General features: G+C 38.3%; 1 protein-coding gene across 1 annotated transcript in view; it reads left to right on the top strand.

The window, feature by feature from the left end:
- RNF125 (ring finger protein 125, E3 ubiquitin protein ligase) overlaps nucleotides 1-4,998 on the top strand; it is a 30,480-nt gene extending 25,482 nt beyond the window's left edge. The window contains exons 4-6 of the mRNA XM_006899556.1: nucleotides 1,209-1,299; nucleotides 2,260-2,367; nucleotides 4,912-4,998. Coding sequence (XP_006899618.1) covers nucleotides 1,209-1,299; nucleotides 2,260-2,367; nucleotides 4,912-4,998 — 286 coding nt within the window. The remainder of the gene's footprint in view (nucleotides 1-1,208; nucleotides 1,300-2,259; nucleotides 2,368-4,911) is intronic.
- The last annotated feature ends 9,084 nt before the right edge of the window (nucleotides 4,999-14,082 follow it).

The raw sequence follows: 14,082 nt of genomic DNA on the forward strand, positions 1-14,082 counted from the left end.
GAGGGTAGAGAGAATAGTGCAACAATGAATGAATGGAAACCCAAAATCTCTGTAAATGTTTATGAAAATTAATAAAATATAGAAAAAAAATAAAACTAATCACTCAGTACAGAGGTGTGCAGTTCAAATCCACGAGATGCCTGGCTGAAGAAGGAGGGACAATCTCCTCCTGTACTAGTCAGATCCAATTTGATGGTACATACACAAAAAAATAATAAAAAATTAAAAAAGTTCTTATAAAAAAAAAACCCATACAACTAATCACTCTTACTTTCATTCTTCCTTGAATACTAATGATATGAATCCAGATATTTAGATACACATGCTAGTGGTCTTAAAGAACAAGTAACACCCAATTCAGACGTTAGTTACCCAAATCAGGCAAGGGAGGAAAGAAAATACATCCCAGAGAGAGACCGTGATCATCAAGTTTCTCAATTAGTTGAGATACCCTCCAATGATAATAAAGTGTTTCCAATGTCCTTGAACTCTTTTCTCTATTATGCCCCTGTGAAAGAGAATTTAAAACTTGTTGTTACATTGATTCTGTTACATTGATAATCACCCTACATGAAAGAGTGGAACTGCCCTAAAAAAATTCCAAAAGCTGTCAATCTTTACAGAAGCTGTATCTTTCTTCCAAGTAGCAGCTTGGTGAGTTCAAACTTCTGACCTTTCAATTCACAACCAAAGCCTTTGTTCCAGGAGGGTTTTCTCCCGTAAGGGAATACTATTTCTAATTTTCATAAGAAAAGAAAAGAAAAAAGAAAATGAGATACCAAAACCATTATCAGGACAGGAAAAGAATATCAAGTCTGATGAAAAACTCTGTCTATAAAAGTTAAGTGACTGCCAGCTAATATACTGCCAGGTATATTTTGTTGTTGTTGTGTGTCATCGAGTTGCTTGCGACTCATAGTGATCCTATGTACAAGAGCTCTAAATGCCGTTCTATCCTGTGCCAACCTAGCCATCTCAAACGCACTTATTCCCACCACTCCACTCACAGAATCGATCCATCTCACCAAAGGTCTTCCTCTCCTTCGCTTCCCCTCCACTCTGCCAAACATGATGTCCCTCTCCAAGGACCAGTCCCTCCTTGCAACATGCCCACAATATGTCAGACGAAGCTTCAGAATCCTTGACTCCAATGAACAGTCTGGCTTCAGCCGGTATATTTAGCAACACTTTATTCTGTGTTCTTCCAGGTGTGTGTGTCCATTTTGTGAGAAGGAGTTGGATGAAGACAGCTTGCTAGATCATTGTGTTGCTCAGCACAGATCAGAAAGGAGATCTGTGGTAAGGATTTTTGTCACTATATACATTTTTCTGGTTGATTTTCACTTGGGCACTCATACACATTTTGTTTTATAATGATAATTACCATTGTATAATGCAAATATTTACAATATCCTGTTAAAGCCACGCTGTATTCTCACTTTCCCTTTGCTTCCCCATCCATTCTCTAATCTCTGGTCTCACCTCCTCCTCTCCCTTCTCTGTGGATAAACCTTCCCTTATTCCCCTCACCCCTCCTCTCTTCTCTTATTCTCCTTCTCAACCCTCCTATTTTATCAGTTCCACATGTCCCATTCCAGATTGTTAATTGCAACACACATATTGTTTGTTCATTTGTTTCAGATTTATTTTTCTTCCCCTAATACACCAGCGTTTGTTGTCTCTCCATTCTATCCCTGTTCTCCCCATCCCCATCCCCCTCATCTCCTTCCTGTTTTTACTATCAAGGTCTTATATAGTATCTGCCCTTTTGTGACTGAGTTATTTCACTCAGCATAAGGTCCTCTAGACTCATCCATGTTGTGTAGTTCTTCATTGTTTTTAACACTGCATAGTATTATGTATTTATATATTATAGTGTTTATTGTTGTTGTTGTTAGGTGCCATCATGTCGTAGATGGCTCATAGCAACCCTATGAACGAAAGGCCTGAGCACTGTTTGTACATAGAGTTTCCGGAGGCAAGCCATTTTGGAAGTGGATGCCACTCCTGCTTCCAGGCTTGTTTTAGTTGGGAAGCTCCAGCAAACACTGTCCACCATGGGTAACCATTACCACATTTGGCACATCAGTGTCACAGTATAGTATTTATCTTTTATATAAATATATATTCTTCCCCTTCCCCCATCTCTCAGTTACTCTCCACAGTAGTGGTCTTATATAGTATTTGTCCTTTTGTGACTAAGTTATATACATTTTGTGACTGAGTTGTTTTGATATATTGATCTCGGTTTTTTTCCAGTTCTGTCCACTTTGTCGTTTAATACCTAATGAGAATGCCAACAGCTTCAACGGCAGTTTAATAAGACACTTACAAGTCAGTCACACTTTGTTTTATGATGATTTCATAGTAAGTATACTGTCTTATGTTAACATTATACTTTCATACTGTCTGTGTTAAATTTAAAGAGACCTAGTAGTGTAACATGTTGATCTGCTACCTAAAGGTTTAGAGCTTTGAATCCACTGGACTCCCTACAAGAGAAAATAATGCAGTCTGCTCCTGGTCAATTGCAGAATTCAGTCAGGACGATTTCCAAAATGCTCACAGGCACCTCAGCCTTGAGCTTTGCAGCTTAAGGACAGTGTTACGAAGTTCTCAGTCCTGCCAATACTGCTTTACCTCCCTCCATCGCACAGTGGTCCAGCATCTTGGGCAAAGGCTCTTAGCTTAGCTTGGGTTCTGTCTGGGGAGGGGGCGGGTAGCAGTCTCAAGGTAGCTCCATTGAATTTTGACTCTTTGGTCCTCTGCTTCATCACCTGTGGGTGGTGTTGCTCTGGTCCCGAAGGATGAGTTGTATTCTCTTCTTTCTCCTCTGATGGTGAGAGAGATATCTTAATTCTACTCTTGAGTCCACTAAATTTAATGGTGAGACTAGCCAATCTCCTTGTGGATAGGCTAATATACCCTATTTGCATTTTCCCACCCATCCACATGGCAAAATCAAGTTTAGCCATTTTGAATAATAAACTGCACAAAAGGAAAAAAAGTCTATGAACGATTGAGTTAAAACCCACTATTATTTTCTGTAAATTTAATTTTTCTTTTCAAAGGAAGGGAAAAAGTAGGGCAAATGTTAATAATTTACAAAAGTAGGCAGGGTTCTATAATAAAACTTCATATACCCAACAGTTGACATTAAAAACTCATTCTTTATGACTAAAATGACTGCAATTAGATATGATATAGTTATCAATTGTTTTATCCTCATGACTTTATTTCTCATTTTCAGAAATGGTAAAAGTCAGGAAAGGTTAATGTAGCCCTTGCTCAATTGTAGTGCATATATTTTCATGGGAGGATGATAAATTGTTCCCCAAGCCGTTTTCAGTTCATCCCTTTATAGACATGTCTACAATGCAAAGAGGTATTGACCATAATGGGAGAAAATACCTAATGATCATGATTGCTATATTTACCATTAATTTTTTATAAATATATGAAATATTTAAGGGTAAATAGGAATTTATGTAAAAGTTTTATGCAATTGACTGTTTTCCTTTTAGGCAGTTTTAACAGAGATAACATTTAATTTTTTTTAAAATTTATTACTGATTTCAATGAAAATTTACAGAGATTGGATTTCCATTCATTCATTGTTGTACTTTTCTCCCCTCCCACCCCTCACCCCTAGTATACTACCCTTTTAGAAAAAGAAAAGAAAAATTCTTTCATTGTTTTACAATCCTCCCCCCAGGTCTATTCCACTATGCAGCCTTTCATCTGAACTCCTATCATGACAAAAATACCTAATCACCTATCACTCTTAAACAGTTTTCTCCCTCATCTGTTTCAATGCAGTATATATACATTATTGAACCCATCTTTCTCAGTCTACCCCCAACCCTGAGGCCAGTCCTGTTTTACAACACTGGTACCATGCAGTATTTGTCCTTTTGTGACTGAGATACTTCACTCAACATAATGTCCTCCAGGGTCACCCGTTTTGAATAATGTTGCATGAGTTCCTTGTTTTTCAATGCAGTGTAGTATTCCATTGTGTGAATATACCACAGCTTCTCTATCCATTTGTTTGTTGATGGGCACTTAGGTTGTTTCCAACTCCTTGCTATTGTGAACAAAGCCACGATAAACATGGGTGCGCATAAATCTGCTTGGATGTCAGTTATGGTCTCTTTGGGGTATATTCCCAGTAGTGGAATTGCTCTGTCAAATGCTATCTCTATTTGCAACTTTTTTGAGAAAGTGCCATACTACCTTCCACAGTGGTTGCACCAGATAACATTTAATATTTTAAATGCTTATGAAGAACAAAGCAGTTTGACCTGAATTGTAATTTGATTTAAATACTACCTACCAATTGGATCAGATTTTGTTGTTCTTCTGTGACATCAAGTCAGAAACAACACATAACTGACCTTCCTGAGAGTTTTCAGGGGCTGTAAAAAAAACAAAAAGATTTTCCCTCTTTATCCCACAAGACAACTGGTAGATTCAAACTGTCTTTGGTTTGGTGGCATACTAGGTACCCACTGGGCACCAGAGCTTCTGATATAGAATTAGCATCCCTGGTAGCACAGTAGGTAAACACTTGACTGCTAACAAAAAGATCAAAAGATTAGTTGTTCAAACCCACCAGCTGCTCTGCAGGAGAAAGATATGACAATTTACTTTCATCAAGATTTACAGCCTTAGAAATGCTAGTGAGCAGTTGAACTCTGTATTAGCAGGTTGCTGTGAATCAGAATCAACTCATGGCAGTGGATTGGGTTTGTTTTTTTTTTAATGAAATAGAAAATGGAATAATTTAAAAAATTACTGGACATAAATGCTTTAGTTCATAGTAAAATAAAGGTATTACTGAGACTCTCCCTTATCTTTCAGTTTCTGAAATACTCTTGACTCTTATGATTTTTTTCCCTTTATTTATAGGACTTTAATATAATTGAGGAAGCTTTGATCCGAAGAGTCTTAGACCGGTCCCTTCTTGAATATGTGAATCACCCAAACACCACATAATTGAATAAGAGGAGGAGATCACATAGTAGCACCATTTTTTGAGATGCTGCTTGGACAACTGGAGGGGAATTGTCAATGTTGGATGGGGGCAAAAATGTCCTACGCAATTACATGTTCGTACGTGTTTTCTGCTCTGTTGTGTTTTAAAACGGCATCCATTGTGATAGTTTAATCTGTTTTGTTTTTTAGTTTCTTGAATATTTAACAACAAAAATTAGCCACCAACCATTAATATTATAGCCTAGAGCACGAGTCTGAGTACAGACATGCCCAGGTTATGAATATCTGCCTTACTGACATCTTCTGTTTTCCCTTTAATGTTACGTAAATCTGTCCACTTTAAAACAATCTTACTTGAAACAATTCATCAGAAACATCTTTACTTTATAGCAGCTTTTAAATCATTGGAAAGTTTTTCAGTCTTTTTCTTTCACTAAAGCCCAGTTTAAATAAGAGCAGTAAGCACTTGTTTCAGTTTGCCTACAAGTTGTGCTTAAAGACACACTAAACAACGGATCTTGTTGAAACTCAAAAGCTCTCTCTCTATGGGTCTTTATTTGCAAATGATACTGTGTAATGCTGCATATCTATGAACTACTATGGAACTCAACAATATATAGTCTAATGATAAGGAGTTGCTCTGCCTGCCCAAGACAAGCAGGAAATTCGAGTTCACTGACTGCTGTATAGGAGAAAAATGGCAATCTCTTCCCACCGGATTTACAACCTCTACAAACTCACCAAAGAGGCGGCTATGAGTCAATTTTGACTCAAAGGCAGTAAGCTGAGTTTTTGAGTTGATGGTTGGACAGGATAATTTTTGTGTTATGTAAAAAGGGAAACAATGTGGACATTCAAGGAAATACTAAGTATGTCCAGTACTCATATTCTGGTTGATAATAGAGTAACATGAATAAACTTTTATGGAAATAAGGAAAAGAAGTCAGAAAAGCCTCTGTCATCCAACTGTATTACATAATTCTGTTACAAAATTACTTTTGTGATACTGAATGTATATGTAAGTCTTTAACTTCTTATATGCACACTTAAGAATTAACATTGGGGTTTTTTTTAATTGTAGCTTATTATTTCGAAATAATTCTATAAGGTAGATGATTTCTTAAGAATCATCAGCTAATATTTAGAAGTAGCAGAACTCAAAATGATAAGTTTTAGTGGAAAACCATAAGAATTTTAATTTCTCTTTTAAAATTAGCCTCTTAAAAATTATGAAGTAAAATACAAATACTAGACTGACTTAGACACAAAATGTATCACTTGATACATCACTATAAGAAATTTCTTTAGAATTCTGCCAGCTACCCAGTCTCCTCCTTGTGCTGTCATGAAAGTAAACAGAACAGTGATTTCCATAGTAATAATTTGCTTTATTACCCACGTGTGTATCTTTACTCTATTTTAATGCTTTTCATTTTAATCAGATTCCCCTTTCTTCCCTTTCTTTTCCTTGTTGAAGAATTCAGGTCTTCTGACCTACAGCATTTCCCGTAATTTGTATTTTGCTGACTGCACACTCATGATGCAATTTAGGATTTCCCTAGATATTCACGTGTGGATCCAGGGGTTTGAGCAGAATCTAATCCAGTCCTATCAAGACTCTAAGTTATGGCATGTTCTTTCATTAGATTCTAGTTTCTGATTCTTGTTTTTATAATGGTAGCCAGAGTGGATTGCCTAGATCCATTCATCACTGTTAAAGAATATTCTAATTGCATCATTTCTTTTTCATTTATTAACTGGGATAGTTTCTTTTTTAAAAATTTTATTATTTTTTGAATGTGTACCATCAAATCGGATCTGACTGGTAGAGGAGGAGATTGCCCCTCCTTCTCCAGCAGAGTGTCTGGTGGATTTGAATTGCGCATCTCTGGTATTGCAGTGCAGCTCTTTGCCACTAGGCCTCCAGAGCTCTCTATTAACTGGGATATTTTCATAAACAGATGCTTCTCACAACTATTAATTGGTTAGCCAGTGGTAAAGTTCATGTAAGAAAGAGAACATACTTGATAGACTTCAGATTTTATCTTTTCTTTTGGTAGCAAATAATTCCGTGTGGTTGCTTTTTATTTTTCTTTTAAATGTTATGAACTCAGGAGTTGAAATATATTTCATGGACTTCAATCCCTTGCATATGCTACTGTATTGAAGCTCAGATTTTCCCATCTTTGGCCATTAGGAGATTCATCCACCTCAGGCTGAAGTCCTTATGACACTACTGTTGTCAATCGTTTGTCATTTCCTTGCTTTCTTATATGGCACGTTGTTCCAGAATCAACTTACATATTTCCTAAGACACCAGACCAGAAATCGGCTATTTTACATGTTTGTAAAGATAAAACAATTCATGAGCTTATTTTGATACTTATAAATCACTTTCAGTACTACAGGATTTTTATTTGACCTCTTTATTACAATATTATCTCAAGCCTTCTCAACAAAAATCCTGGTTTTCAACCCCAGGGTATGATGTTAGACTATCCTACCTGTACTCATTTTCCTATCTACACTGTACCTGTGACAGTCTCAGAATAACAGCATGGCGGTAACTATATGAGAAAAGAAATAGATAAATTTTTTATTTACTCTTTCCTTTCTCCCCTATTTTTAAAATAGTTGTACTATGTCAACATTTTCAGAACATACTAATATCACAGCTTTTTATACTCTTGTCTAGTCTTACTGATTTAAGTAATTATGTATTTAATGCTTATCAATCGTCCTTATTTACTGGCCCTGATTATATTTCTTTAATAATAAATTTAGGACATAGATTAATAGTTCTTTTTTGAAAGAAAGCAAAGTAAGAACAATTCCTGACATGTAGGTGTTATTTTGCTGGTGTTAACTTTTTAATTCCAGTGTTCTTTTCGTGCTGCTTATCCAAAGACTACTGCCAGCAGCTCAGGAGAAAGATGGACTATCTCCTACCATACGATTTACAGCCTCCGGGAGGGTCAGCTGTAAGTTCCAATATGAGGTCAAGGAGTTGAGTTGAATATACAAACGCATTTGTTCTTTACACAAAGTGTAGTCAGTCATGATGATGGTACCCTGGATTTTCTATAATAAACACCTATTCTTTAAATTCTTATTTATTGTTCTTCCTTCCTTGGTAATTTGGAAAAGGCCAAGCTGAATGAAATCTGGAGGATTTCGTATCCTCCCTTTCAGATATAGTTTCAGGCTTGCTTTTCATAGCTGCCAACAAGTACCACCAGATTATTTGTTTCAAAGTTTCTTTTCCTCCGATTAATGGAGAGAAACTTTTCAGAGGTAATTAACAGACTGAGCATTTAGTCCTCGAAAATTAAAACCTATTTCTGAACATTAGGTGTGGTTTTCTAGACATTGCTGTTGTGTGCCGTCAAGTTGAGTCCAACTCATAAAAACCCTGTGAAGAGCAGGTCTGGACCCTGTTCTATCCTGCGGCGTTCTGGCCATCTCTGACATACTAAGTCACTGTCAGTCCGTCTCATTGAGGGCCTTCCTCTCCTTTGTTGATCTTCATTAATCGAGAGCAGGAAGAAAGTATCTTTAACTCTGTAAACCAGAAACTTTAACGTTATTAATAACTGCACTTTAAGTGACCCTCTGAAGTTACCACTCACTGTTGACCTCAACATCGCAATTCTGAATCCTGCTTCGGGACTCTGCTTGGGATAATTTCGCCACCTACAGGACAAATTAGGTGCTGGCACCTAAGTTATTTTGGATTCTAAATTACATTGCCTGACTTAGAGTTCTAGACAATTATTTCACTGTGCCTTTTACCGTTTGTAAAAATGAATTTATAATTCATTTTTGTTATAAAAACCAGTATTTGAAGTTGTTGACTACTAACAAAGATCGTTTCACTCTCTTTATAGTGCCTTAGGGTGCAATTTTTTTTTCAAGGCCTTATAGGAGGAAAAAAAGGATTCACATTATTCTTAAACAGCTAAATTCTCCTAACCCTATAGATATCGGAGGGGATTCTCTTTTTATGTATTTTTTTTTCTTTTTATGTATTTTTGATCACGTTAAAAGTACGCTTGATTTTTAATCTATGGGGGAAAATAAGATTTCCTATTCAGATCCTGTAAAAAGTTCCTGTCTGCAGTGATGTTGCCGCTTTGCTTTTACTGAGGCCTCCAGGAGCCTTGGTGGCACAGTGGGTAAAGCTCTCAGCAGCTATCTGAAATGTCCTTGGTCATTGTAATTGGCCAGTCTACAGGAGAAAGGTGGGAGAGTTGGCTAAAGATTTCCAGCTTCAGAGACCCGATGGTCATTCTACTCTGATCTCCAGAAGTCACTTTGAGTTCTACTCGATTCAGCGGTGAAGGTTTTGGGTTTGTTTCATTTATTTGGATTTTCTTTAATTTGATTTTCTAAGTGTTTCTCATCATAAAAGGAACATACTCGAGTTACTGAATGTTGCATCACATCATTAGTTGTACCCGGAAATTATTTTTAAAAGTCCTAAGGAAATGCAGTCTTTTTATTGTTCAACTGCAGAAATATCTATAATTAACTGACTTTTAAATATATAATTGTTTTTCTTATGTAAATATGTATTATTTTGAGAGCTCCAGAATGGCAGGACCATTGCTTTCATTAAAATACCTACTCTGTTCTTATGGATTGATCTGAGTCTTTTTTTTTTTAATATATACAAACTTAATATGCTTTTTTAGTTGTCATTGTTCAGTAATACTGATCAAAAAAATTATATATCTATTTAGGCAAGTGGGTCTTATTCAGGCAGCTTTACTTCCCAAACGATATATGATAATGTCTAGAGACAGTTTGATGGAGCTCTGGTGCCATAGTCCATAGCGAACTGTACTGCTAATCCAGAGTCAGTTGTCTCCAGCAGTTCAAAACCACCAGCAGACCCTCAGGAGAAAGGTGAGCAGCCTCCTCCCATTGATATTTACAGCTTTGGAAACCAAATAGAAGAATGTCGCTGTGAGTTGGAATTGGCTCCATGGCAGTGAGTCAGGGAGAGACAATTTGGGGAAGCCTAGTGGGACCCGAGGAAATAAATCCCAGTTAACATCCCAGTGAAGTCTGACACAGTCTGCAGAACCCTCGAAGATATATTACTGTTATTGTTGTTGTTGTTAAATGCCGTGGAGTTGCAGGTGACTCATAGCATCCCTATGAAGGAGAGTCCTCAACGCTTTTGTGTCTTTCATCCTCTCTCCAGGTTCATAGGGTTTCCAAAGGCAACCTGTTATGAAAGTGGATGCCACTCCTGCTTCCAAGCTTGTTTTAATCAGGGAGCCCACACTGTCCACATTGGATAACCAACCATTAACACATTTGACATATCAGTGTCACAGTGTTCAGCCTCACAGCAACCACAAGTTACTACTGTATGGCAAGTGGACACATCAGGGCTATACGACTTAGAGGAATGTGTGATTACTACTAGAGTCTATTTAAGAGACCTTACAGCATAGTAGGGAGCTCTGGTGGCGTAGTCTGTTAGGGAGCTGCTAACTCAAAGGCCAAGGGCCTTCTGGAAGTTTGAATCCACCAGCAGCTCCTCAGAAACCTGCTGGAGGGTCAGCTATGAGTCAGGTCTGACTTGACAGCAATGAAGTGAGGTGTGAGGTTGGTTAAGGTTTTAGCTGCTAACCCAAAAGTCAAGACTTTAAATCCACCAACTGTTTCTACAGCAGAAGATAAGGTAACCTCACAAACATGGTGGTAGGGCCTCATGAGTTAGAACCAACTTGGTGACAGTAGAGTTGGTTTGTTGGTTTCAGAGATCATTTAAAGAACCCAATAGTGCAAAGTTCAAGTGTTTGGTGGCTAACCAAAGCACTTGGTTGCAAAATTCAAGTGCTTGGTTGGCCATTCATAACCACCAGCTGCTGTGCTGGAGAAAAGACCTGTCAATCTGCTTTGATAAAGATTTACAGCCTAGAAAATCCTCGGGGCAGCCTGTCATACAGGCTTAGTCTACATTGGGGTTGACAGCAAACAATTTTGGTTGTCACTCTGGGTGACTGTGCTATTGGTATCTAGTGGAGAGACGCTCAGAATTGTGCTCAGCAGCTTACAAAGCTGTACAAAGAAGAGTTATCTTGCCCAAAATGTCAGTTTGCCAAAGTTAAGGAATACTCTTTAGATAAAGGTAATGCTGAACTCTCAGAAGAAGAATCAATGTCTTTGAGTTGTGGTGCTGGAGAAGAGTCTTGATCATAAATACCATGGACCACCAAGAGAACTAACAGGTCTGTCTTGGAGAGGGTGAAACAAGGTTTCTCCTTGGAGGCTAGGATGTTGAAGCGCCATCTCACATACGTTGGGCATGTGACCAGGTCCTTGGAGAGGGTCATCATGCTGAGAAGGATGGAGGGACAGGGCAGGGAAGGAAGACCCTGGATGAGATGGATTTACACAGTAACTGGAGTAATGGGAATAGGTGTGCCTGGGTTAGTGAGACTGGCTCAGGGCTTCAGAGCTGTTGTACATTGGGTCATTATAAGTCACAGGCAAATCAACACATAAAAACAATATTGAATGCTATGCACTCTGCTTCCAACAGGTTTCATTGAAAGATAAAATGTATATATATCAGGAAAGGAGCCCTGGTTCCATGCTATGTGGTATGTTGAACTACTAACAAAACATCAGTGAGTGGTTTGCATCTACCAGCCCCTCCGCAGTAGAAAGATGGGCGCTTTCCTCTGGTGAAGATCTACAGCTTCAGAAACCCAATGGAGGGTCACTTTGAGTTGGAATTCACCCAACTGCAGTGGGTTTGTGATTCTGGTTTCCCTTCTACCAAATTACACTAATTTGACGCTGGCTATAGCTGCCGTGTGTATTTTATTTAGAATATTTTAAAATGTGAAAACTTTTTGTGGATTTTTTTTTTTTTATGAGAAGAAGACACACATATTACTGGCATTACCTCTGATGACTCTTTATTGGTGGCATCTTGAAAGATGGAGGGAACCTAAGGCTCAGTGGAGACATATATTCTCTCTCTCTCTCCCCTACCCCACCCCTTTATTTTTTCTATATATTTTTATTTTATTTTATTATTTTTTTGTGCCTGTATCGTCAAATCAGATCTGACTGGTACAGGAGGAGATGGCCCCTCCTTCCCCGGCAGAGCATCTGGTGGATTCAAACCGTGCACCTCTGGGATTGTAGTTGCAGCTTCTTGCCACTAGGCCACCAGAGCTCCCCTGCCCCACCCCTTTCTCTGTCTCTTTGAGTTTCTATCTCTCCCTCATACACACACACACACACACACACACACACACACACACACGGGCATTGAGTTGGACCGTTGACTCATAACTGACCCTCAGTGGGTTTTCAGAGGCTGTAAATCAAATGGAAGGAGATCGCCCATCTTTCTCCCATGGACCAGCTGGTGGATTCAAACTCTCTGTTGAACTGAGTTGGCAGCACAACTTACCCGTTAGGCCACTAGAGTACTTTATCATCTAGATTATCCTTAATAAAGTAAATAAAACATTATAAGAGGTATTCTTTCCCCCCCTTTTAAATTAAATTTTAATGAAAGTTTACAGAGACTGAGTTTCCAGTCATTCATTGTTGCACTTTTCTCCCTGCCCACCCCCTCCTCCCCAATTCACTCTTCTCCTTGAAAAGTAAAAGAAAAACTCTTTCATTGTTATGCAGTCCCTCCCCCCAAGTTCACTCTACCGTGTAGCCTTCATTCTGGACTCCTGTCATGACAATAATATCCAATCATATATCCCTTTTAAAACATTCTCTCCCTCATCTGTTTCAATGCAATACATATTTCTCTCTTCCTTCTCTGGCTTCCCCCAACACTGATGTCAGTTCTGTTTTACAACAGTGGCTCTATGCAATATTTTTCCTTTTGTGACTGAGATATTTCACTCGGCATAATGTCCTCCAGGGTCTTCCATTTTGCATAATATTTCATGAGTTCCTTGGTTTTCAATGCTGCATAGTATTCCATTGTGTGAATATACCAGAGTTTCTCTATCCATTTGTTTGTTGATGGGCACTTGGTTTGTTTCCAGCCCTTTGCTATTGAGAAAAAAAAGTCACAATAAACATGGGTATGCATACAGAGGTATTCTTATGCCTAAACTCCTTGTAAGTGGAAAATCATCTGATCATTTACTCTTGAAGATTTCAGAAAAGGCCAGAGATGTATTAGGGTTAATCATTGATTAAGGCTAATCATTGCCCAAACCGTAAATGTAAGAGGCCCAATGAAGGTAACCCAGGGAGTATATTAGTCAAGCTGCTTTAAGGTATTCTATAATTTAAAAGTTGCTCAGCCTCATGAAAGTCTACTGTGAGTCCTGACTATTTTGCAGGACAACTGTTTTCCAGCTGTTGCCTCAGAATTTCAGGTTGCCCTGATCTCTCTGCATTTGTAGGCCCTCAGATCCTATCCTCCACCCCCACCCCCACATAACCTCTATCACAGCAGGGACAAAGCAGGCTGGAGATTCAGTAAATAGTTTAAAAGCCTTGGAAACATACATTCTCATGTAGAAGAGAACTAGATATTTGAATATAACCATGTCAACTCGAGTTGATTGAGAAGAAGGGAAGATTCCCTAAGGAAAGATGTTAAAAATGAGTGGAAAGATTTGAACTGTCAAAATATAATGTATGAGACCAGCTCTTTAGAAATCAATGATACTAATTTTTCCATAATTTTCTTGGTTAAAAAAAAGAAGAAGACCAGATTCTGGACATATTTCAAAGGAAGAGCCAACAGGATTGGTTGATGGATTGGGTTAGGGTTAGGATGAGAAAGAGAATAGCGGTGGGGGTAATTCCCAGCTTTTCTGGCCTGAGTAACTAGTAGAATGGAGTTGTCCCACATGTAAAAGGAGCAATTAACAAACATGGGGATGCAGTGTGAAAAAGGTCAGTACCCAGGGCACTGTCTTTGATCCTCTTGCCAACTGACAGGTGAGTATGAACCCCTGATCAGGGCCAATTTCCTAGCTGGGAATGGTACCTTCTGGCTGCCTTAACCTGTATGTGTTTGCTGATAGGTTACCTAGACTATAATACAGCCTGAGAAATGTTCAAGAAATCCAA

The sequence above is a fragment of the Elephantulus edwardii genome, unplaced genomic scaffold, assembly GCF_000299155.1.
Source record: "Elephantulus edwardii isolate Elephantulus edwardi_28Jun2011 unplaced genomic scaffold, EleEdw1.0 scaffold00261, whole genome shotgun sequence".
NCBI lineage: Eukaryota > Metazoa > Chordata > Mammalia > Macroscelidea > Macroscelididae > Elephantulus > Elephantulus edwardii.